The sequence below is a fragment of the Cricetulus griseus genome, chromosome 2 (genome assembly GCF_003668045.3).
Source record: "Cricetulus griseus strain 17A/GY chromosome 2, alternate assembly CriGri-PICRH-1.0, whole genome shotgun sequence".
Taxonomy (NCBI): Eukaryota; Metazoa; Chordata; class Mammalia; order Rodentia; family Cricetidae; genus Cricetulus; species Cricetulus griseus.
This window is the reverse complement of record NC_048595.1, coordinates 282755217-282779295: the sequence shown is the minus strand read 5'-3', so window position 1 is coordinate 282779295 and position 24079 is coordinate 282755217. Positions and strand designations below refer to the sequence as shown.

Genomic DNA, 24079 nt, shown 5'->3' with positions numbered 1-24079 from the left:
CACATGTTGTCTTTCCATTGCTTTCCATTCCCCAGAATGACCTGAAGGTGCTGTTTACATCATTAGCTGACAACAAATACATCACTCTGCAGAAACTGGCAAATGTGTTCGAACGGCCCATTGTGGAACAGATACAGGTGTGTACAACTGTCCTAGATATAGGCATGTACAAGTAAGTCCCAGAATAGCTTGGGGATAACAAATGTTCTTTGACTGATTAATGGCAAACCATAGCATTTTTATTCATTGTATTTTGAGTGCCAATACTGGGTTTGAATAATGTGCCCAATGATACTGACTTGGTCACCTCTGCATGCATCTATGGAATGTGGGTTCAGAAGTGACGTCAGTGATGGCTACTGTCCTGAAGGAATTTGCTACTCCAAAATGAGATCAAACATGATCTCCATGACATAGGAAAGGAAGAGGACAATCTCAGGTGTGGGTCCCCACCTTTCACTTTATTTGAAGTGGGCCTCTTGTGGTATTCACTGCTGAACAAACCAGGCTAGCTGGCCTGTGAGCTTCCAGGCCTTTCCCTGTCTCCCCCGCCCACCTCACTGTGGAAGAATGTTGATTACAAACACCTGCCATGTGTCTGGCTTTATGTGGTTTCTAGGGGTCTGAAATAAGGTTATCAATTTTGCCAGTCCATCCCTTTACCCACTGAGCCACCTTCTCGGTCCCTGAAAATGTTCTTATTCTATGCTCCTATTTTTCTGTTGGGAATTTTTATAGAACTCCGGGTCAGACATAAATTTCTCTCAGTCTGTAGATGTTTGTTTCCAATGCTGACTTGAGAAACCAAAAATCCTTCTAATTCCCAAAGGTCCCCAGGGGTTTGAAATATCACAATTGCCTGCCTCGGGCAGGGCCTATTTTTATCCCCTGGGCTGGGAACTCAGTAGGCTCTTTTGGTTGGATTTCTGTCTTTCCATTTTGAAAACTTTTCAAATGATTTCTTTAACTTTCATCTGCCTCCTCTTGTGAAACTCTCTTCAATGAGATATTATAAACCTTGTCCAGTGCTCTAATTATCTTTTTGAGAGATCTTTTTCTTCCTGTCTCTTTTGTTAATACCTTGTTCTTTCTGTAAACAGATGCATTCTTTTCTGTAATATACCTGGATGTACACATGGTTTCATGCTTGGGGTTGATTTTTTTCCATAAAAATCTGGTTCCCCTGGGTCCCTTTATTTGTTTGCTGCCATCATCTCTGTGTGTCACGTTGGGTATTGTTGATTTCAGGGTCATCTTCTGTTGTCTGTTTACATCTGGCTTGGGGGATTAAACAGTTGAATAGGGACCTGAAGTAACATTGAAACTTAACAATTCAGAGGAGATTCGTACTCCATTTGTTGGATGGATCTTTCTGTTCAAGTGTTAAGCTTCCTCAGTTGGTCTTACACATCCTCCTCTCTCTAGACAGTAGAGGAGAGACCACAGCCCTTCCTAAGGCCAAGTGGACTTGAGGCCTCATGTACCATGTTTTTTTTTTTTCATTTCCACACCCCATTTTCTGTCTTCCCTCCCTTTCTCCATTTCATCTCTCACTCCTTTTCTTCTCCTTTTCTCCCTCCCTTCCTTTCTTCCTTCCCTCCCTTCTTTCTCTCTCCATCCCTCCTCCCCTTCCCTGCTGCCTCTTCATCCCTCCCTTCTTTCCTTCCTTCCTCCCCAGGGTGTTGCAATGTAGGTGAGCTGCCTCCCAAGTGTCAGGACTGTAGTCATGAGCCACCACTTCTAGTTCTTTTCTTTTAACCCAGCATTTAAGCCTGTCATCACATCTGTTACCCCTTAGTCTAGAAAGCCCCCTTCCTTCCCCAGATAATAAGCTTCGAGCTCTCACCTAGAAGGAAAGGGCACTGTGACACGCAGCTGGGACTGGGGATTTCATTCTCTTAGCAGTTTTGCCCCAGCTCTCTGTCTCTATCCTCTGAGTCGCTGAGGCTTCCGATGCACTAGATGTTTTGGGCACAGTTCCTCGGCTAGGTTAGCTTTCTCAGGCTTAGTAAAATTTCATGTACTTGCCCAAATTCTAACTTTGAAAATGTGTTGGGCTTATAGTCTTCCCAGTTTCCTGGCCCCAGCAGACTTAGAGAGGAAAGCGCTCCAAAAACCAAATATTTGCTAATTGTTGCAGAGAGGGTTCAAGAAAGGAAAAAGTGGACATATATTTCATCTGCCATCTGTAGTCCAGACTCTTCTCATTGTCAAGGGCAACTGGGTTGTACTTCTTCCAAAAGCCTACTTAGACCAGGATCTGCTGGTCTGGTACCTCCCTCTACCAGAGATGAGCTGCATCATGAAGTTTACTGCCTATTACTTAGATCCGTTTTGTTTTCTACTGGCATCCTGACAAGGCTCTGAGCTCCTTGAAGTGTAGGATATGCTCTCCTCTTTCTATAGACCTCACATTGGGCAGACATGGCTCAGCCACTTGAATCCCTACTAACTTGTTTTTCCATTTCCCAGTGAGGACCAGCCACTCCTTGACCAAGCTTCCCTCCTGCATCCCTGTTGTCACACTGGCATGGTCTCCAGTGATGCTCCATGGAGTTTCAGGAAGCCATTGGCCCCTTAGACATCTCAAGGACATACCTTGTTCACACTGGATCCTACATGAGTAGGATCCAACTTCCTGAGTAGGGGTGGTTATCCACACATTCCCTTGCTTAAGGCGGCCATTGTGGCCTAACTCTACCCTACCTCCTTGCCTAAGATGGCTGACATGTAATATAGTAAAGGGCCTTTTCTTTTTTCCGGTAGTATGTGGTGATGGTTTTTATGTTTTATTGAAGTTAGTCTCTTCTAATGTATTTAAAATCATTTTTAGGGGTAGTGGTAGACCAAACAGTCAAACTTTCACCTCCTATAGGGTAGACTTATTCCTCAGAGTCTGAACAAGATGTTGTAAATCTTACCTAGGCCATACAGCAGGCTGAAGAGGGACTGAGGGAGCTGGACGGCGGAATCTCTGAGTTGAAGCGTCGCGGTGACAAGTTGCAGGTGGAGCAGCCAGCCCTGCAAGAACTCTCCAAACTTCAGGTATCATCTTCAAGGGCTCCCCTCAGCCTCAGTGGCCCATCTGATTTAAAACCAACTATTCTCTTGGAAATTTGGAGTGGGAGGGGCAGGTTGAGACAGGGTTTCTCTGTGTAACTCTGGCTGTCCTGAAACTCACCCTGTAGACCAGGCTGGCCTTGAACTCACAGCAATCTGCCTTATCTGTGCCTCCCTGAGTGCTGGGATTAAAGGCATGTGCCACCACGGCCCAGCTTCTCTTGGAAATTTCTAAAACAAAAGTCATGTCATTCTGGAAAAATCATGTCATGTCATTTAGATTTTAAGTTTTATGTACAAGTAAGGAAAAATTTCCGAACTTTTGGCCATTTTTAGTACAATAGAATGAATTATATATTTTCATGCTCCTAACATTCGTATTTTTTCTGACATGTGCTCTTATGATGATGTCTAAACCCCACGATATATTTCAGTGGTTGCATATATTTATTTCTGCTCTTGAAGATTAATTGTTGTTATAGCTCCCACCCAGCAAGATTAAAGGGGAGAGGATTTTAGTTCAATACTGTAATATATTCCTAGGGACAATTGAACAGAGTAAATGTCCAAGGCAAGACATTTTAGGATGTGGTTTGCAAAGTGGGAGTTTATCTGGCACACATGATGGGATGTAACACAGATGTTCAACTCCAGAACGGCCACAAAGCTTAGAAAGTTGTGAAACCCAAACAAATTTTCCATTACTTTTCAGGGTCAAAAAAAAAAAAATACCATGTAGCATTAATTCTGATACCTAGGCAGAACTTACACATGTGATAGAAAGACAAAACTGAAATACCTCCCCAGATCAGTGAACTTTAACACCTTATAGAAAACAAACTATTTTTTAAAAAATTTTATTTATTATGTATACAATTATCTGCATGCATGCTTGCACACCAGAAGAGGACACCAGATCTCATTACAGATGGTTGTGAGCCACCATGTGGTTGTTGGGAATTGAACTCAGGACCTCTGGAAAAGCAGTCAGTGCTCTTAACCTCTGAGCCATCTCTCCAACCCAACAAACTGTATTTTTAAAATATGTAATATGTGTTAGTTGGGCGTAGCTGCACACACTCTGGGTATTACTGTGGAACCCTCTGGGGACGTTGCTGAACCAAGCACAAAGTCTCAAGTCCTCTGCTGGAGAAAATATAACAGCTCTTATAAACAAGGAGTTGCTCTCAGTTTGACTACCTCAGGGCTCTGGCTAGCATTTGGAAATGTCACAGGACAAACCTCCCCCACCCTCTTGCCCTTCTTTCAGATCGTTTTCCCACAGTGCTTCAGCGTCAGGTGTAGGAATCGAACGTCATAGCCGTAAATAAGCATTCAAGTTGAACTTTCCCAGATTGAATGGTTTGGCTGCCCCACCTCAGGGTGATGGATGCTTTAATCAGGTCCATATGCCTCCAGTAAATTTTGTTTGGTGTCTCACCATCTCCTAAAACGTCTTTCCAGATTAAATAGTTGTTTACTTCACCACATTTGGCAGAATCCTTGCTCCGTAAGTCTGTAGGTTTTGCTGCTCACATTAAGTCCCTTGTTTTGGAGCTCTTTGTTTGAAAGGTGATTGGTCCAAAACCTGATACCATTTAGCAGGCAGAAATGTGAGAGATACTCTATTCATTTACTGTAAGATTAAATAAACATTAAGATCATGATAACAATGAGAATCAGCTTTTCTATGACACCTGTCTTCACCTTGTGGACATTTTCAGCATCTTAGCCCCACATCCCATCACGGATATTCAACAGCTTGAGGAGACAGTCAGGAAATTACCTCATGAGTCATTTCTAGGAAATACTTTGTTTTAGATGGCTTGGAATCTTTTTTATTTATTTTAGTTTTTATGTGTATGGGTGTCTGGGCTACATATATGTCTATGCACCCATCTGTGTGCCTAGTGGCACAGAAGCCAGGAGAGGGCATTGGATCCCCACAGACTGGGGTTAAAGTTGGTTGTGAGCCACTGAGTGGGTGATGGTTCCTTTGGTAGAGCAGCCAGTGCTGGTAACTGCCCAAGCCTCTCTCTAGCCCTTGCTCCTTGCTTAGAATCTTGAAAAGTTAAGCTGTGTGTGTGTGTGTGTGTGTGTGTGTGTGTGTGTGTGTGTGTGTGTGTGTGTGTGTGTGTGTATGTGTATGCACATGCCATGGTGATCACACCCAAGTCCCAGTGCCTGCTAGGCAAGTGCTGGACAGGAAAGCTACATTGTGAGCCCTATATTTTTACTTTCTAATCATTATAAATTGTATATGAATACTTGGCCTAAGACTCTAATTTTTACTTTTCTACACACAGTTGTAGTCTTTCCACATTATGTCACTTCTTTTATCCTTCACCCTAGTCACTACTTTCTTAAATCTTTGTGAATTTAGTTCATTTTCTTCAGTTCTCCTTGTGTGATTTATGATTTGTTCATTAAGAGCAAAATCAAATTGAAAACAGGAGGGGGTATGTAAGATTGCCAAACGTGATTACCAGAAGAACTTAATCAAAGATCAAGCCTCAGGAAAGCCACAATACTGTGCATATATATTAAAGATGTGGAGAGAGATGTCACTGAGTGTCCATTTCTTTATTTGTTTATTTTTTATTTATTATTTATTTATTTTGAGTTTCCAAGTGAGGCTCAGAAGACAGGCAGCCTGCTTCCACGCAGAGTCCCGGGGGGTGCTCTTGTGGGGAGGCATGTCCTTGGTGGGGTATTGATGGTGATGGGCCTGGTACTGCAGCTCTGTGACTGAGACTAGTGTGGAACCCTCTGTTTCTCAGGACATGTATGATGAGCTGTTGGTGACCATCAGTTCCCGGAGGAGCAGCCTCAACCAGAACCTGGCACTCAAGAGTCAGTATGACAGGGCCTTGCAAGATCTGGCAGACCTGCTGGACACGGGACAAGAGAAGATGGCAGGGGACCAGAAAATCATTGTGTCCTCCAAAGAAGAAATTCAACAACTGCTAGACAAGCACAAGGTAAGAAGAGAGCAGGAAATGGCATATTGTCAATCCCTTATGTAGGTGGGGGGATAACCTAATATATTTGTCCAAACCCACTAGCATGAATAAAGAGAAATGGTAAAGGGTATGCTTTTATGAATTTATAAATTTAAGAAATAATTACTTATCCATTCTCCATGATTATTAAGCCAACTATCTTCAAACATAAATATAGCCAAGGAGACGCTCAAAGCTTTTCTTTAGTAGATGCAGATTCACCATTTTTTAAAGACAGGGTCTTATGTAGCAATCTGGCTTCAAACTCACTATATAGCTGAGGAAACATTGGACTTCTGTTCTCCCAGCCTCCACCTCCTAAGAGCTGGAATTAAAGGCATAAGCTGAAATTTACATGGTCCCCTATGTATCCTTTAGGGCTTGTTGTCCACCTGGTCCTTCATGCTCCCTCTACCCTTCATTGTCCTGGCCTAGTAGACTTCCTCACCCCACTCTGGGAACACAGCGCTGCCCACTCAGCTTTGAGATGGAGTTGATGTCGGTTACTTGCGTCATTCAGTTCTCCTGGCCCTTGAGCACATTCTCCTGCATTTGCTGTTGGCCTCTGAGATTTTCCTGGGCATGACGAGAACTTTTACCACGCAATCAGACTTGGGAACCTCAAGATTGCGCCATCAGTGTGTTCCCAAGAGAAGCTCAGGTTCATTTCTCCTTAGTGAATAAATGTGTGTTTAACACACACACACACACACACACACACACACACACACACACACACACACACACACACACACTTATAACATAACAAACTTTTAGAAATGACTGTGCAAAGCTTACCAGGTCACAAACTCAGCCTCCCAGGCTATGAGAATTCCCTGAAGGAAAACAAAACAATCTCACTGCGTTTTAGATGATTAACATTCTTCTGTTGTGTGGCTCTCTGGTGGGTTATATTATGGTGGACTTGGTGGGGGGAGGGGTACTTTCTTTGCTAATTTTTTTCCCAGAGGTTTTCCATCCAAAAAGTTTTATGATTTATTAAAGCCTTATCATTTGGCCATGAAAACATTGCTTTAAAGTTCACAGCTGTTTTTTCTCAAATCTGACCATAGCAATAAAAGATTACTCTGAGTTATTCCAGAAGGGAAACTAGGATCAAGGAGCAATAGAATAAGGGAGAAAAGATACTCAGTTAGGGAAGAGTTCTCAAAAAGAGTAGACTGTAGCTGCTCCTGGGGCTGAACAGAGGGACCCTTTGGCCATGGGAAACGAGGCCAAGGCCAGCGTGGGCGGTAGGCTTGTGTTGAAAGCAAGTCAACTCTCAGGGCAGGTTAGGATTAATAGTATTTTCTAACCATCCGAGTATTTCATCAACTAATGATGGTTAAAAACAATGATTCTAAGCTGGGCCTAATGTCACAGATTTGTAATCCTAGCTACTTGGGAGGTGGAAGCTGAAAGAATTTCAAGTTTAAGGCCTATCTAGGCTAAAGAGCAAATTCAATAGGAGTGAATACATTAGATATTATCTCAGATAATATAATAAGTAAACAGAATAATAAAACAGCACAGGCTGCTGATATACCTCGGGCGTAGCGTGGTTACCTAATGTTCATTGGTCCTGGTTTTGATTCTTAGCACAACAAACAGTTATGATGGTGATGTTGCTACGTCTACTCCTCCAGTCTTGTTTATGCTCTGTGGGACACCTCTGCAGTGTTTGTGAGAAGCACAGGCACAGTCATATGATGGGAATTAGAACCCAACTCTGCTCTACTCTACTGGGTGACCTCATGCCAGCTACATAGACTGAGTGGCTCTCCGTTATCACCTGTAAAATGATAGATAAAAGTATTTCACAGAGCTTCAGAGTTGTCATAAGGATGACACGAATCGGATTAAGAATTTATGGTGCCGCCAGATAATAAGAACTCAATGTCTGCTTTTATCAATTTCCAGTCCTTCAGTTCTATCCATGGTCCTGGGCACAGGAAATGGGGTAGAATAGAGCTCATTTCCATTTTTCAGGTTTTTTTTTTTCTATAAAAATATCTTTCTATATTTCAATAGTATCAGTTCATGCAATGTTTACAGTTCTGCTGCATGGAAGTAAAATACTAGGAAAATTTAAAATATCTGTTAACCAATTGTTATATGTGCAACCATGCTGGGCAATAATACATCAAAAGCAAGGCATATAGCCTGTAAGTTGGGAGAATCGATCTCAACCCAGCCATGGAGGAGAGACACTGATGTGCCAGATGAGAACAACTCAAGAAAATCAGGGTGTGGCAGAGCTGAAGATGAAGGTGAGGGGACTAATGTGTCTAAGAGACACAGGAGACCAGTAGTGTGGCAGGGCTGGTCAGTGACTGTGTCACTGATATCAGGGCCCCTGTGCATGGGATGACTGCAGGAACTCTTGGAGTCTGTGTCTACAGCACAGCGATGTACTTGAGTGGAGTCAAGAGGGAAGACCAGTTGGGAGCACAGAGCCTTAACTCTGCAAGAAGCCCCTGTGAGAAGCACATAGTGCCTGCTTACGATGGCGTTCAGCGGGGCTGGGGTGGTACTCGCTTCGTGTTAACTGTGCTCCGTCATCAGCTTCTGCTGCTGAAACAGTTATCTGGAGCTGATGTCTGAATGAGCTGCTGATCTTTCTTTCTGACAAAACTTACAGGAATACTTCCAGGGCCTGGAATCTCATATGATTCTGACCGAAACTCTCTTCAGAAAGATCATCGGCTTTGCAGCTGGGAAGGAAACTCAGTTGCACACAGACCGCATGGCTCAGGCATCTGCTGTGCTGAAACAGGCTCACAAGAGAGGCGTGGAGCTTGAGTACATCCTAGAGGTGAGATCACTCTTGTAGCATCTTACTGACTGTAAAATGGGCTAACTGGGTTCTCTTGTGCAGAATTATATTTTCCTATGGGTCGGTGTTGTTGCATTCCTTTAAATACAGTATGTGATACATCATTATTGTGAGTCAGTTAAATGGCCTCAGAGTATGTGTGAAGAAGCTTGAAGGCTTGAGCTTCAATCCAAAAACCTAATTAAGAGCATGAAACATGAAAAATACATATCTCTGACCCTGTCTCCAATGCAATTGTTTTTGTAATAAGACCTGTCCCTGGACTCTGGGAGCCAGAGGATAGCCATCTGGGTACAAATCTTTATCGTCTGAGAACAAAAAAATGGAGATTAATTTATAAAATAGCAACTTACGGGGCCGGAGCCATGGCCCAGTGGTTAAGAAGGGTACTTGCTGTTCCTACAGAGGACCTGAGTTTGGTTCCTAGTAACCAAGTTCGGAGGCTTATGACTACCCATGAATCCTCTGTGGGCATCTGCACCCATGTGAACCTATGCATACATATACATGCTATTAAAAATTAAATCAGCAACATCCCCAAAACTCTGAACTGAAATAACAAAATATAGGTTCAGATTCTAGCTGCCATATGCTGTGTTCTTAGTCCCAGTTAGGAATTTGCTATTCTGCCTGAGAAATTCCATTCCCTATTCTGTTCACTTGCGTTTGCTTATTCGTCATAAGTGAAGAAATCAAGTATTTATTTATCCAGCATTTTTCAAGTTGCCACCAGATTCCCAGGCAAGGGAAACACAAAAATGTTCCCAGGACTGCCCTCGATGATATCGTGGTCCAATGAGGCAACAAGAAGACAATCAGAACACAGGATGATGTCGCTACAGGAAATCAAACAGCCTTTTAAATACTAGATCTTATAGATTATCAGAAAAAAGGATGCCATTTATTAACAGGATCCAGATTCTAGAATGGGAGTTGGCCCCTGGGCTAAGTGCAGCCTGTTCTTTGTAAAGGCTATTTGGACATAATAGCTTTATTGGTTTGTTTGTTAATCTCCTGCCTTCATCCAATGGGCAGACACGACTGCTTGCAATAGATATTAATTAATCTACAAAGCTGAAGTTGCTTACTATGTGTTCTATTGTAGAGAGTTTGCAAACCAATGCTGTAGGTTCAGAGAGACCTGGATTGAGTCTTAGCTTCCACACAAACATATGACTTTGAACACCAAATAGGTTCTCCACAGAGGCTAAGTAATTAGTCACAGAACCCTGTGTGAATCACTGGCAGATCAGTCCCCTCCTTTGGTTAGTAATTATTAGGTCAGTAGCCTTAAACTGCCCCAGTTTCCCTATTCTTCCCACCCATTTCATTTAAACATGTTAGGAGTTGTGTTTATCCCCTCTTTCCCTTCTTTTTTTTTTAAGCTTTTTTTCATTTTTAAAGAATTTTATACATGAATACTGTATTTATATTATTTCCACCCCTTCAATGCCCTTGTGTCCCCCAACTCTTAATTTCATGACCTCTTTTTATTATTGTAGTGTGTACACATGCGCGCGCGCAGGTGCGCGCGCACACCCACACCCACACCCACACCCACACCCACACCCACACCCACACCCACACCCACACCCACCACATACACCACACACACACACACACACACACACACAGAGAGAGAGAGAGAGAGAGAGAGAGAGAGAGAGAGAGAGAGAGGCCTGCACACTTTTTTTTTAAGGGCCACCATCACATCACTTGCTTTAGAGCCACCTTTTGTTTCCCCAAACAAATGCCAACTAAACTTTCCTGTTACTACTTGACTACCCCTTTTTTTGGATGTTGTTTGCTTGGTTTTGTTTCGTTTTCTCTGAGACCCATTGTTGCTCATAGCCCAGGCTGTCTTTGAACTTGTGATCTCACCAGCTTCCTGAGTGTGGGATTCCAGTAATTACTGTTGTGTTTGTAGATGTGGTCCCAACTGGATGAGAGTCGCCAGGAGCTCAGCCGACAGCTGGAGATGGTTGAAAGCAGCATCCCAAGTGTGGGCCTAGTGGAGGAGAGCGAGGACAGACTTGTGGAAAGGACAAGTCTCTACCAGGTCTGGCTTCCAAGATGAATAACAATGTTTCCTTTAGAAATTTGCCAATAGTTTTAACAGAATTTAAACAAGTTTAACAAACAAGTTTAAACTTCATTAAGTCTTTTACTTTTCTTTAAAGTTACTAAAATCCATGTATGTGCATAGATTGTGTTTGTATTATTTATAGTATATTATTATTATTATTATTATTATTATTATTATTATTATTACTATTTATCTATTTTGTTTTTTTGAGACAAGGTTTCTTTGTGTAATAGCTCTGGAACTCTCTCTGTAGACCATGGTGGCCTCCAACTCCCAGAGATCCACCTGCCTCTGCCTCCCCAGTGCTGGGATTAAGGCATGCACCACTACCAACTGACTATATTTTTTATTACTGCTTGATGGTTTTATACATTATACAATGAGTTTTAGTTCCACCTCCTCACATTTCCCCTCTCTTATCCCTTCTATCGAAGGCTTGCTAAAACCCTTGTTTTCAACAAGTGTTTCTCCTACTTTCATGCCTTTTGTGTGTTTATATGACCCACTGGGTATAATTAGAATTTCTTATTTTTTTAAAAAAATCTTTCTTTGTGTGAACTATATAGCTCATTAGTGTGATAGAGGCCTTCTTGATAATCAAGGTGCCATGAGCTAGATTCTCGGCTCTGTAAAATAAATAGAAGATAGATAGATAGATAGATAGATAGACAGACAGACAGCTAGATAGATATGAAGTTAGATAATAGATGATGGCTGCTAGGTGATGGATTATAGTTAAATGACAAATAGACAATATTCTGTGACAAGTGAGTTCATTTTGAAACCATTCCCAAAGCATTTCTACCAAGCTTTTTTTTTTTAATAGTTTATTTTGGTGTAACACTGTTTTAGAGATAATTAATCCTGACAGATGTAAACACATCCAAAGAGAAAACATCTATATTTTGATACATTTTAAAGTTTTCAGAGCAGCAGAGTGAAGATAATTTATGATTGATAACAAACAATATCAATATTATAAAGATCAGAGAAATTATAATGCTCAGGGATAAAAGCTACACCAAGTCAAGCTTTTAAACCAATGTCATCAATCGTTTTAGCATTTGAAATCCAGTCTTAACGAGTACCAGCCCAAATTGTATCAAGTGTTAGATGATGGAAAGCGACTTCTAATGTCCACCAGCTGCTCAGATCTTGAAAGCCAGCTCAATCAGCTTGGAGAGCGCTGGCTCAACAATAGCAACAAAGTGTCCAAGGAACTTCACAGACTGGAGACCATACTGAAACACTGGACCAGGTAATAGGATGAGCATTTGGCCTGCGTTTTTGATGAGTTCTGTGGTGTACTTCTAAGGCTGGTAGATGCTGGGCTTGGAAAAGATATGCACATTTAGAAAATGGCATAGTTTGGAAAATAAAGGCCACCAGAGGGTTCCCAATGGGCTTCTGGCTTATTTTAAATGTGTGATTAAAGTTACTGGGGTGAGCAGTGCCCCATGCTGCTGACGCTGCTTGCCCTCCTACTTGTTTAGTCGCTTCAAAGCCTTAGAGACAGGGACAGTGCTAAGTGGGAGTATTCTCCCTCATGGGCCATGGGAAATACCTGAGATTGCCTTGCTGAGAAGAACAATTTATCAGAAGCAATAGTTATCTTGGCTCACTATTTCAGAGGTTTCAGACCAAAATCAGTCGGATCTATTGAGTCCTGGTGACAGGAACAGGTGACATAAGAGACATCACACCATATATATAGATATCTATCTACCTGGAAGTGTAGGGGTGTGTGTGTGTGTGTGTGTGTGTGTGTGTGTGTGTGTGTGTGTATCTTTCTGTTGTGTGACATGCTGCCTTTCAAGGGTAGCTTCATTTGACTTCTTCGTCATGTTAATCTCTCCTCCAGTTCTTCTCACCTCTCCATATAGTGACACCGACTGGGGACCAACTGGGGGAATATTTTACAATGAAATTCTAATGGGAAGTATTCACGGGAGGCACTTATTTGTATTTTACTGAATTAAGCATTGTTTCTTTTGTCACCTTTGCATCAATCCAAGGAAAGAGAAAGATATTCTTATTTCCAACTTAGCAATGGGGGCACTGAAACCAGGACAGATGTAAGATATAAATATACAAAGAAAAGAATTTCAGAGCACCCACCTTATATACTTTTCTTCTGAGTCTTCTGGGGGCTCTCTTTTTAACTGACAACAGACAATGGAGACTGGATATTTCATTAAAAGACTCTCTCATGTGCTTGAAGGTATCAGAGTGAGGCTGCAGATCTGATGCACTGGCTACAGTCCGCAAAGGACAGGCTGGCCTTCTGGACTCAGCAGTCTGTGACTGTCCCACAAGAGCTGGAAATGGTCCGGGACCATCTCAACGCTTTCCTGGTAAGTCTAGGAACTTAGAACAGGTGATCTCATTTTGTTTCTCAGCCTGGACTCAAGGAACAGTACACAGGAAGCCAACAGACACAGAAGAGAAGCTAAATTGTCAGAGACAATTTTGAGGTTAACTTTGTGTGTCTAGTATTCATGCAGACAATTGGCATCCCAGGTTGCCTCTTTCAGTTAGTTTTCAGGTAATGGATTAGCCTCTTTTGGAGGAAAAGGTGTGGTGCATTTGATTGTCTCCAAAGATCTCCACATGACTGAGCCCTGATATGAGGATATAACTGGTCTGTACTCTAAGTTGGTCTCTGTCCTTCAATGGAAAGGTCCAAGGATTTGATGCTAAACTGAACACTGTGACTTTTGGTTTTTTAAGGAGTTCTCTAAAGAGGTAGATGCCAAGTCTTCCCTGAAATCATCAGTCATGAGCACTGGAAATCAACTTCTTCGACTGAAGAAAGTGGACACAGCTGCCCTGCGTGCTGAGCTGTCCCGCATGGACAGCCAGTGGACTGATCTACTGACAAGCATTCCTGTGGTGCAGGAGAAGCTCCACCAGGTACCGAGAAAAAACTGGTTTATTTGGTAACAGTTGACTTCTACCATATAAATGTGAGTTAGAGTTAACCAGGGCTTGTCTATTCTCCCTGCTGTGTATTCCACAAATCCCTCTTCAGACAGCATTTCTTCTGAAAGCTCCCTCCCTCCCTTCCCTCCCTCCCTCCCCCCTCTCTCTCTCTCTCTCTCTCTCTCTCTCTCGTGTGTGTGTGTGTGTGTGTGTGTGTGTGTGTGTGTGTGTGTGTGTGTGTGTTGGAAACTTGACTTGAAAACTTTGACCTTCTTTAAACTGACATATCATGGCTAAAACATAGGAACCTCATAAAATTGTGAAGACATATAACATGCATAGAAGATCTGCCATCTTACATCCAACAAGGAAATTGGATCTTACTCAATATAATAACAGTCTCACATTGTTTGCAACAGGCATGCAAATGGGTCTGATAAATAGGTCCTTGGTCTATTTTGTCATTGTTTGGACATCAGAATATACTTATCACAGACTGAGAGCTAGGCACAGGCTCCTTCATTTGTCATTACATTTTGAGCCCACTATTGTATCTGATAAATAGGTCCTTGGTCCATTTTGTCATTATTCAAACATCAGAGTGTACTTACCACAAACTGAGAAATAGACACAGGCTACTACACACTGAGCAATGGTATTTAGCTCATGACTATATTCTGGTTGGTAATATGTCTAACCTACCTGGAACCTTGGAACATGTTAATCTTTTTGTCTCTTTAGCATTCATCACTGTAGATCAGGTATGATAAATGTTTTCAGTACACAACTGGTTTCTCTTCAATCAGCTCTAACTTTCCTACAAGAGAAGAACAATCCCATCTTTCTCTGTTCCTTTCAGTACCACATAGAATTAGATCATATATATCTAATTTTATGTATATTTGGAGACATGATCTTACCTTGTAGGCTCGATGGTCTTGAGTTTGTGGTGATCCTCCAGCTTCAGCCTCTGAGAGGGCTGGGGGCATTATAGGCATGACTCACCACATACCGGACAATTTTGATTTAAATGTATTTAAATGATTGTTTTGTTTTGCAAACCATTGTAATCATAATATGCATACTTGTTTGGCATATGAAGTAAAGTTCAGAAATCAAGTATATCTTAAATACTCAGGAAATTGGATCTTAGGAATAAATATGAGGGAGTCAGAAAGCAGAGAAAATGATATCTTTCAGTGTGGTGTTTTTCTTCCTTCTTTTAGTAATCCTGAGTCATAATACCAAAGGTTTTACAAGATAATTAATAAAATACATCTGTTGAATGTTTTGTAGTTAAGGTTTTTTTTAAAAAAAAAACTCATAAAAGTAGCTATAAAGTAAGAATATGTTTTCTTGCTGGTGTTTTGATTAATAGGTAATATTTATGCAATGCAGATGGTATTAGATGTCAAGTGAGTATTAGGGGGCTAGTGTTACTGTGTTTGCCTCATGTGTCAAGCTTCAGAGACCTGGAAAATATAAAGGGCTGTGTTGGTAGAAATCTGCAGATGGTTCTTCTGTTAACACAGCAGTTCTCACTGTGGGTCGAGACCCCTTTGCGGGTACAAGATCCTTTCACAGGGGTCACTGAAGACCATCAGAAAACACAGACACGTACAGTATGATTCATAGCAGTAGCAAAATCACAGTTACAAAGTATCAATAAAAATAATCTTATGATTGGGGGTCACCACACCATGAGGAACTGTATTAGAGGGTCACAGCATTAGAAAGGTTGAGAACCACTGTGTTGACAGAGATTGGGTCTGAATTTTAATGCTTGGGACTCAATTCTATCTCAACTCTCACAGCTCCAGATGGACAAGCTGCCTTCCCGCCATGCCATTTCTGAGGTCATGAGTTGGATTGCACTCATGGAAAGTGTCATCCTGAAGGATGAAGAAGACATAAAAAATGCAATAGGTTACAAGGCAATCCACGAATACCTTCAGAAATATAAGGTAACTGACACTGAACTTTTCATTTTCACATATTTAGACTTTTATTTGAAGGTGCTCAAAAACTCATACCAGGGCTTAGGATATATCTATCCCACACACAGTAAACAGACAGAAACACTCAAAAATAAGAGTGTGAAAATGTGAAGTACAATACTTTGTGTCAGTTATTTTTGTGTTGCTGTGATAAAATACCCTGCCTACTGCAACTTAGGAAAGAAGGGGTTTGCCTGGATAACAGTTCCAGTGGGGATTCAGTTTGTAATGGAGGGAAAGGTCTGGCAACAGGAACATGAGGCTGACCAATTGTGTTACATCCGCACACAGGAAGCAGAGAGATGGAGAGCAGGAAATGGGGTCACACGGTACAGCTTCAAAGGCTGTCCCCAGTGATGTATACCCTCTAGGTCTTCCAGAGAGGCTCTACTTTGCTAAAGTTCCATAACATTATCAGGATGCATCACTGTCTGGGGACCAGGTGTCCAAACACATGGACCTATGGAGGACATTACACACCCAAACTATAACACAGTGAAAGATATTGAAGGAATTTATTTCTACAGATCATGTATATGCTATTTATATGTGTGTGTGGTTTTATAAACATAATGAATACATATTCCAGCCAGTCATGTGAAGAAACAAAGACTGTGTCATTTGGATGACATCATGGCAATGATAACAGTCACATGTGGGTTCTCAAAGGCTTTACAACTCCTGGGACATGCCAAGACTTACACATGCAAGCTTGCTGTTTGAGTGATGGGGGAAGTCCTTCTGTGTATACCTCTCTTCTTGGTCAATGAATAAAACACTGTTGACCAATAGGGAAACAAGATAGGTGGGACTAGGAGAGGAGGATTCTGGGAAATGTAGTAAAGAGGAGTTGCCATGTGATCCCGGGGAGTGGAGGATGCATGCCACTGGTGTCCTCAATAAGATAAGTCTTTATATAAAATATATAGATTAATGGTTATGGTTGATACTTAAGACAAAGCTAGCAAATAAGAAATCCTAGTCATTGGCCAGCAGCATTGTAACGAATATTAATCTCTGTGTGTTATTTGGGGGCCCTAAAGTTGCAGAGGAACTCAGGAGGCTGGTGGAAAGAGTTATCATTACATCTGAGTCTCTTGCCTCTCTCTTAGGGTTTCAGGATAGACCTGAACTGCAAACAGCTGACGGCAGATTTTGTGAACCAGTCAGTACTCCAGATCAGCAGCCAGGATGTGGAGAGCAAGCGCAGCGATAAGACCGACTTTGCTGAGCAGCTTGGAGCCATGAACAAAAGTTGGCAGCTCTTGCAAGGTCGAGTGGGTGAGAAGGTGAGTTAGATGGCCCGTCCTTCTGATCCTGATGTACACCCCAGCAACAGGCTTAGGATGGCAGGAAACCGTTTCCCACGTGGTGTAGCTAGATGAAGCATGATAGAGCTTCCCACAGCACCCTGAAGGTGACCTAGCTCTGGACATCTTTAGTTCCCTTCTTCTCTTACACACCCTCCCTTCCTTAAACATTTCATATGTCTGATTGTTTTTCCATGCCTCTTTATTTTTCTTCCCTTTGCTTTAGGTTAATTATAGTGTCACCCCCCCCATAATAGTTATCGATCGATATTTGGTAAACTTCATTTTCTTCATTTAGACAGGCAATAGATTGTATTTTAAGACATTCCATTCCTCACATTTTAATTTTATCATGCATAGTTTTGTAAGGCCATTTTCATGTAAGTATATGATGTCCTTCTAGCATAGTCCTTCCCATATCTCCATTGCCTCCCAAGAACTTGTCCCTCATAAGAAATTGTATTGGGTAATCTTTTTGGTTTCAGGGATTTGACTTTAAAACAAGTTTGGTTTTTTTTTTTTTTTTTTTAAATTTGTATCTTCCTGTTTGTTTAGATCCAGCTGCTGGAAGGCTTGTTGGAGTCTTGGTCAGAGTATGAAAATAGTGTACAGTCTTTGAAAGCTTGGTTTGAAAACCAGGAAAAGAAGCTCAAACAGCAGCAGCAAATTGGTGACCAGACTTCCGTTCAGAATGCCCTGAAGGACTGTCAGGTAACAAGCCCAGGTGGCTCGGGAGCTTCTTCACACCTTCAAGGTTGTGCAGAGGGCATTGCTGGCTCAAATGTTCTGAGCTAACTCTGAATAGTTGCATCTTCTGACACTCATTACATGGGCTGATCTGGTTGGTCAGGTAGTCGTTTTGTTGTCATTTGTTTGATTTTGGAGCAGAGTGTTAGTTACTATATAGCCAGTGCTGATTTAAAACCTGGAGTCTTCTAGCCTCAGTATTCTTGGTACTGGGACTATAGTTGTTGTACCTTCATGCCTTGTTAGTTTTTGTTTTTCTTCTTCCAACTCTATTAGGCTCCATCACCTGTTTTTAAAGTTTTGAGATTATAGAAAGGATCAACTATTCACATAAGTAGGTGCAGAATCCCATAAGATTTAATACTTACCAATATTTTAGATACATTTGTACATTTACCCAAATTATTTTTTTTCCTTAAAGATGTCAATATAGAGACTGAAGACATAGCTCAGAGGGTAAAGTGCTTGCCATGCAAATGTGAGGATTCAATTGGGTTCCCCAGGACCCAAATAAATTGGGGTTGGGTGTGATGGCTCACCTATAATGCTAACACTCAGGAGATGGAGTCAGGGGTCCCCAGAGCTAGCTGGTTAGTTAGAGCAACTGAACATTGTCTCTGGATTCAAGTGAGGGACCTCCCTCAATATATAAGATGGAGGAACATCAAGGAAGACATTGGATATTAATTTCTAACCTTCATGTGAACACACATGTGACACACACACACTTGTGCAACCACACATGCATGTACACACACATATGCAAATTTATTACAAACTATCATGTACACACAGATATTAGTGAACATCCCAGCATCATTTTACTCCTATATACTATTCACATAATTTCTGAGAGATAGTTTATATCACCACAATATTCCTCAAAATTAACAACTCTTTAATGTTATTTTATGCTCAGTCCATAATCATAATCTCTTAAATATCCCTCTCTCTCTCTCTCTCTCTATATATATATATATATATATGGTCTGGAAAATAAGCCAGCGTTTTAAAAATTTGCTTTTAAGATTGAATGGCAATAGTTTTGCTGAGCCCTCAAAGTTAAAATACTTCCATTAATTTTAAAAGGCAGTGCCTACATGTTAACATCAACAAGCTGAGTGCTTCCCAGTCTCATGGTCAAGATCACTTTACTACTGAAAGGTTGCTTGTTTGGCATTCTCCTTGGAATTTGATCCTGTAAACATATTATCCCTTCCTTTCTCCTTCCTTCTCTTGTTTTCTCTTCCTCAAGAAGGATTTATCTTATTTTCTCCTCCCCACCCCTCCATGTGTGCTCTCAGAGGCTGGAAGAAGGCATTGTATCCCCTGGACCTGGAGTTAGAGGTGCTAGTGAGCTGCTTCATATGAGTCCTGGGAACCAAACTCCAGGCCTATGAAACAGCAGTACTCCTATCCACTGAACCATCTCTCCAGCCCCCTTTTCTCTTTCTCCCTAGTTTTTTTCTTCTCTTTGGTATTCCTTTTCTATTTTGACTGTAGTCCTATATATGTCTTCTTTTTAGTAGGGAGACACATTGATGTCTGAAAAATGTTGTGGAAGTGTAGCCAAATTTTATTGCCTGGGACATAAGTCTTAGGCTCCCAGAGGGTTTCTTCAGGCAATGCCAGAGGCAAAACCTACATTGTAGTTTAAAGAACTCTAGGCTGATGCCAACTCATGACTTAAATGGAAAGCCATTTGTTCCAAACCTGAAAGACCAGAGAGGAACCCACACAGTTATTGTGGGACATCATGTATAAATCACAACAGCCTAACCAGCAGGTCCTAATTGGCAATTCTACAAACCTTGATAAAATTTATTGTCATTTTTGAGAAATTGTTTCTTTGGCCCACAGCATGAAATTCAAGCTCATGTACTTAAATCAGTGCCTGGATTCAGGGTCTGTTTTGTTTTCAAAAGCTCGAATATTTTTCCAGTCTCTTTTAGAGGTGATTTATTGACTGAATGTAATAGAAAAACTGATACTTGTGAATTAATCCAAGTTGAGAATACTTTATTATTAAAGAAATGTTAGGATTGGCTTTTGCCTCCATTGATCAGAACTCAGAACAACTTAAAAAAATATTGTTGAAAGGAAATGCAAAGACACCTTTACTTAGCACAGAAATATATTTCAATCCTGCTCCACTCCTGGGTTTCACTGTTACACACTCATGTGCTGGGGTGCAGGCTGCTCTTCTGAGATGTATATAACCCATGAACCATCCATTTAGTGTTGCTCTCTGAGAAGGTTTCCAACTGTGGATGAACAAAGATATATTTAATTCTAATAATTAAGTTTTAGGATCTTATGGGAAGAATTACTATGGGTCTCTATTATACACTGACATGTAAGTAAATTATACTTCATATTGAATATGAATTGGGATGACATGCATGGTTATTTATTCCTTAGGAAAAACACAGAAATATCTTAAAGCGTGAAGTTAATTATGTTCTCTATACTGAATAAAGAAACTATTACCTCTGTAATCATTAGATTCCACTCTGGTGATTATCAAGGTGTCATAATATTGACAAAAGTAGAAATGAGAAAATGACATAACAGCAGAAATCATTTCTACAACAATATCAAAAGAAGCACAATATTTGTACTTAATTTAGCAGAGACTTCTTACGAACACTTCATGAACAGCTACTCAACTACAATGTCGTATATATGAATCAATGAGTTGATAAATTGATTGTTGGACAACCATTAAGGACCTGATTTTAGGTCCCTGGCTCCCCATAAAAGCTGGGTTATGGTGTCTGGAATCCCAGCACTGACTGGAAAGACAGAGGTAGGAGAATCCTTTGGGCTTGCTGGGTAGCCAGTGTAGACAATCTGTGAATCCAGGTTTAGAAAGAGACCCTGTGTCAAAAGATAAAGAAGGGATGGGGGAAGACACCCCAAACTGACATGGTTTCTAATTCATGCACCTACATGCATGCATATACCCACACAAAACAATTGAAATTTGGATGAATTGAGAGGAAGAACAAATATTTTTCTTGCATAATTAATTTTTATCCAAACTTAAAATATTTTGAAATGTTCTTCCTTCTGACCTCAAGGTTCTTCCGATCCCTGTATAAATCTGGTACTAGCTGGTCATAGGAGATAGAGTCACAAAGTAATTCACACCCCTCTGCGGACCTGGGTTTAGTGGGCTCCCCACAGACCCCCATAAAAAGCCTCACTTTCCACTGCAGTCCTCAGCAGCACTGTGACCCCAACAAGGCTGGATGGCTTGACTTCCTGCTCCTCCATCTGAAATCCTGCTTCTCCACCTATAGACAACATTGAAAGCAATCCCGCTTTGTTTCACTGCACCCCAGTGGCATTCAGATATAAGTTGGCTGGGATTGTAATGTATGTTTTTCACTTTTATATAAACTTTCTTTTTTAGTTTTATATGTCTGAGGTTTTTGCTTGAATGCTTATCTGTCCACCACGTGCATGTCTGGTGCTATTATTGAAAGTTAAAGGAGAGGCTTTGGATGTGGAGTTACAGATGGTTGTGACCACAATGTGGGTGCTGAGAATTGAACCTAGGACTTCTGGAAGAGCGGTCAGGGCTCTTAACCACAGAACCATCACCCCAGCCCCTGTAATGTATGATTTAAGGATGGGCTCAGAGCTTTTTCTCATTTGACTTCTCTGAACATTTTAGTCTAACAGCCATAAAAGCACCTTCTAAAGAAAGTGAGGATTTAAGACATGAAGAAGCCTGTAGCCTTTCAGAATCACATAAAATCAGAGCATTGGAGAGAGAGAAGATAATAGTATTTCTTTCCCAGTCTTTAGTTTCCCCATTTGAAGAAATTGAGACTCAGTAAAAGTCCCTCACTTACAAAGTGACGCAGCTAAAGAGCAAGAAAACTATGTCTGAATCTTGGGTACCATCCTGCCATGTGTTAGGCCATCGGCATGTTTGGGTTTAAGGATATAATCATACTACAATTTTGGATACGTATTTTACTCCTTATAACTTTTTGAAAAAGATACATAATGACATTTCTTTATCTGGTGGGTGATCAGATTTTATATTTTTCAGGTTATGCTAATTTAATATGGATAAAAAGGCTATCTTTTTTTTAACATTTAAGTATAGAAAGAAGTATCACTATACCTCTTTTGAGAATGGTAATCTTTTTGGATTAGTGGCAGGGTTTTAGCACATGAAACTATAATGACTCAATTTCGGTGCACCACAGAGTTCCATAATAGAACAATTTAAAATAACTATATATATTTTTTTAATCTTTCAGGAACTGGAAGATTTGATTAAAGCAAAAGAAAAGGAAGTAGAGAAAATTGAGCAGAGTGGACTCGCATTGATTCAGAACAAGAAGGAGGAGGCCTCCAGCAGTGTCAAGAGCACACTGCAGGAACTCAGCCAGACCTGGGCCAGTTTAGACCAGGCGGTAAGCTTGTCCCCCAGACCCTGCTCCTGCCCCCTCTCATGAAACTTGGGGCTGATGTTTGCTGAAAGCAGCTGAGTAAATCATTATCAAATCTCTACACCACTCCTTGGTATTGTTGAGTCTGTTTCCTCAATTAAATGTCTTTTAATTTCTAGTGTTTCCTGTAATAAACATTATTATAAACATCACTCTCTTACATGCATCCATCCTCATCGTCATAGATACCACGTAGGCACAGATAATTCTCCAGGGAGACTGGCCACATCTTTAGTTTCTCCAAGAATTCTAAATAGAGGCAGAAAGAGAGACCTGTGACCAACAGGCATTTCAAACTCCTATGCCTAGAGTAAATCACAGTTCCTCCCACAAACCTACTGTGGCTACCATCTCAGTTAATGGCAACTGTCATGCCAGTTGCTTGGGCAGAAAGCTTTTGCAACTTCTCCGCACTCCTTTCTTTCTCTCATTCCCACACCTAGTTCATCAGAAAATGTTGGCAGATACACTCCCAGAACAGAATAGAATCCAGCCCATCTCTGCAGCTAGCGCCCTGATTTATGTTGCTGCCATCTCTTGCCTGGATAATTCCCATGGTCTCTTAAGCAATCGATATCTCAGCAGAGCCAGTTCAAATGAAGTCATGTCAATATATCCCCATGTTAAAAATCTTGCAATAGCTTCTGGCCTCATAAGGAACGAATCCAGAGCTAGCTGGGTGCTGACCCAACTTCCCACTGTCTCTCTGACCCTGCAAGGTTGTTTTGCTTTAGCCACACTGGTCTCACTCTCTTTTTGAGCCCAGTAGACATGCCCTGTGCTTAGAGACCCGATTGCCTGCTCATTCCTCCTAGCATACTGTATCATTCCCTGTATGCTTCAGTCTCTGCCAGTAAAATATAATCCTTACAAAGAGACTTGATAATTCCTGCAATAGTGTGCTGAATCTTCCAGTAAGAAGAGTAAGTGTGACAAGGAGTTCTGTGCCTCACTATGTAAGGGCACAATGGTTCCCAGTACATCAGAGTCTCAGTGTTTAGTTATTCACATGTTATGAACTAGAGCTGAGGGGCAAACAGCTGAGGACACATGTGCACAGACACATACATGCATTTATACACAAACATATGCATGCCCTTATACACACATGCATCCACATATGCATGCACACGCATGCACGCGCGCGCGCGCACACACACACACACACATACACACACACACACACACACACACACACACACACACACACACACACACACACACACGTAAATAGAGGACTTCTTTGGAAAAGGAAAGTGACATGGGCTGGAGAGATGAGGAAGAGTTATGGAGAATGAATACCGTTGAGGTACAGAAATGTGCTTGAACAGAAACATCAGACAACTCCTACCATCCACGGGCTCTTCTCCAGGCCTGCCTTCCGCCTTAGCCCCATATTATCTTTGACATAGCTTTAAATCTATTTTATTTTATGCATTTCTATAAATCACCACAAAGGCTTGGGAACAACTTGCCATATTGTCATCATCAATTAAGCATTTCTCTCATTGGAATATTGCCCTGTGAAGAACAAACAATAATGCAGAAGAGCAGGCTATGCAGAGCACCCCACTGATCACCTTGCCTCATCTTCACATCTGTTTTATGACTCTGTAGCATGGCCCTACCCTCCCCCCACCACCTGCA

The 24079-nt window shown here is 41.3% G+C and overlaps 1 protein-coding gene across 4 annotated transcripts in view; it reads left to right on the top strand.

Annotated features, from left to right (window-relative positions):
- The window catches only part of Syne1 (spectrin repeat containing nuclear envelope protein 1), a 453101-nt gene that overhangs the window by 342920 nt on the left and 86102 nt on the right, over positions 1–24079 (top strand). For all 4 annotated transcript variants that reach the window (XM_035440411.1, XM_035440413.1, XM_035440414.1 and 1 more), the window contains 12 exons: positions 36–137; positions 2926–3045; positions 5841–6041; positions 8704–8877; positions 10826–10957; positions 12046–12242; positions 13206–13338; positions 13715–13897; positions 15721–15870; positions 17016–17192; positions 17769–17924; positions 22241–22396. In XM_035440411.1, the coding sequence (XP_035296302.1) occupies positions 36–137; positions 2926–3045; positions 5841–6041; positions 8704–8877; positions 10826–10957; positions 12046–12242; positions 13206–13338; positions 13715–13897; positions 15721–15870; positions 17016–17192; positions 17769–17924; positions 22241–22396 (1881 nt within the window). The remainder of the gene's footprint in view (positions 1–35; positions 138–2925; positions 3046–5840; positions 6042–8703; positions 8878–10825; positions 10958–12045; positions 12243–13205; positions 13339–13714; positions 13898–15720; positions 15871–17015; positions 17193–17768; positions 17925–22240; positions 22397–24079) is intronic.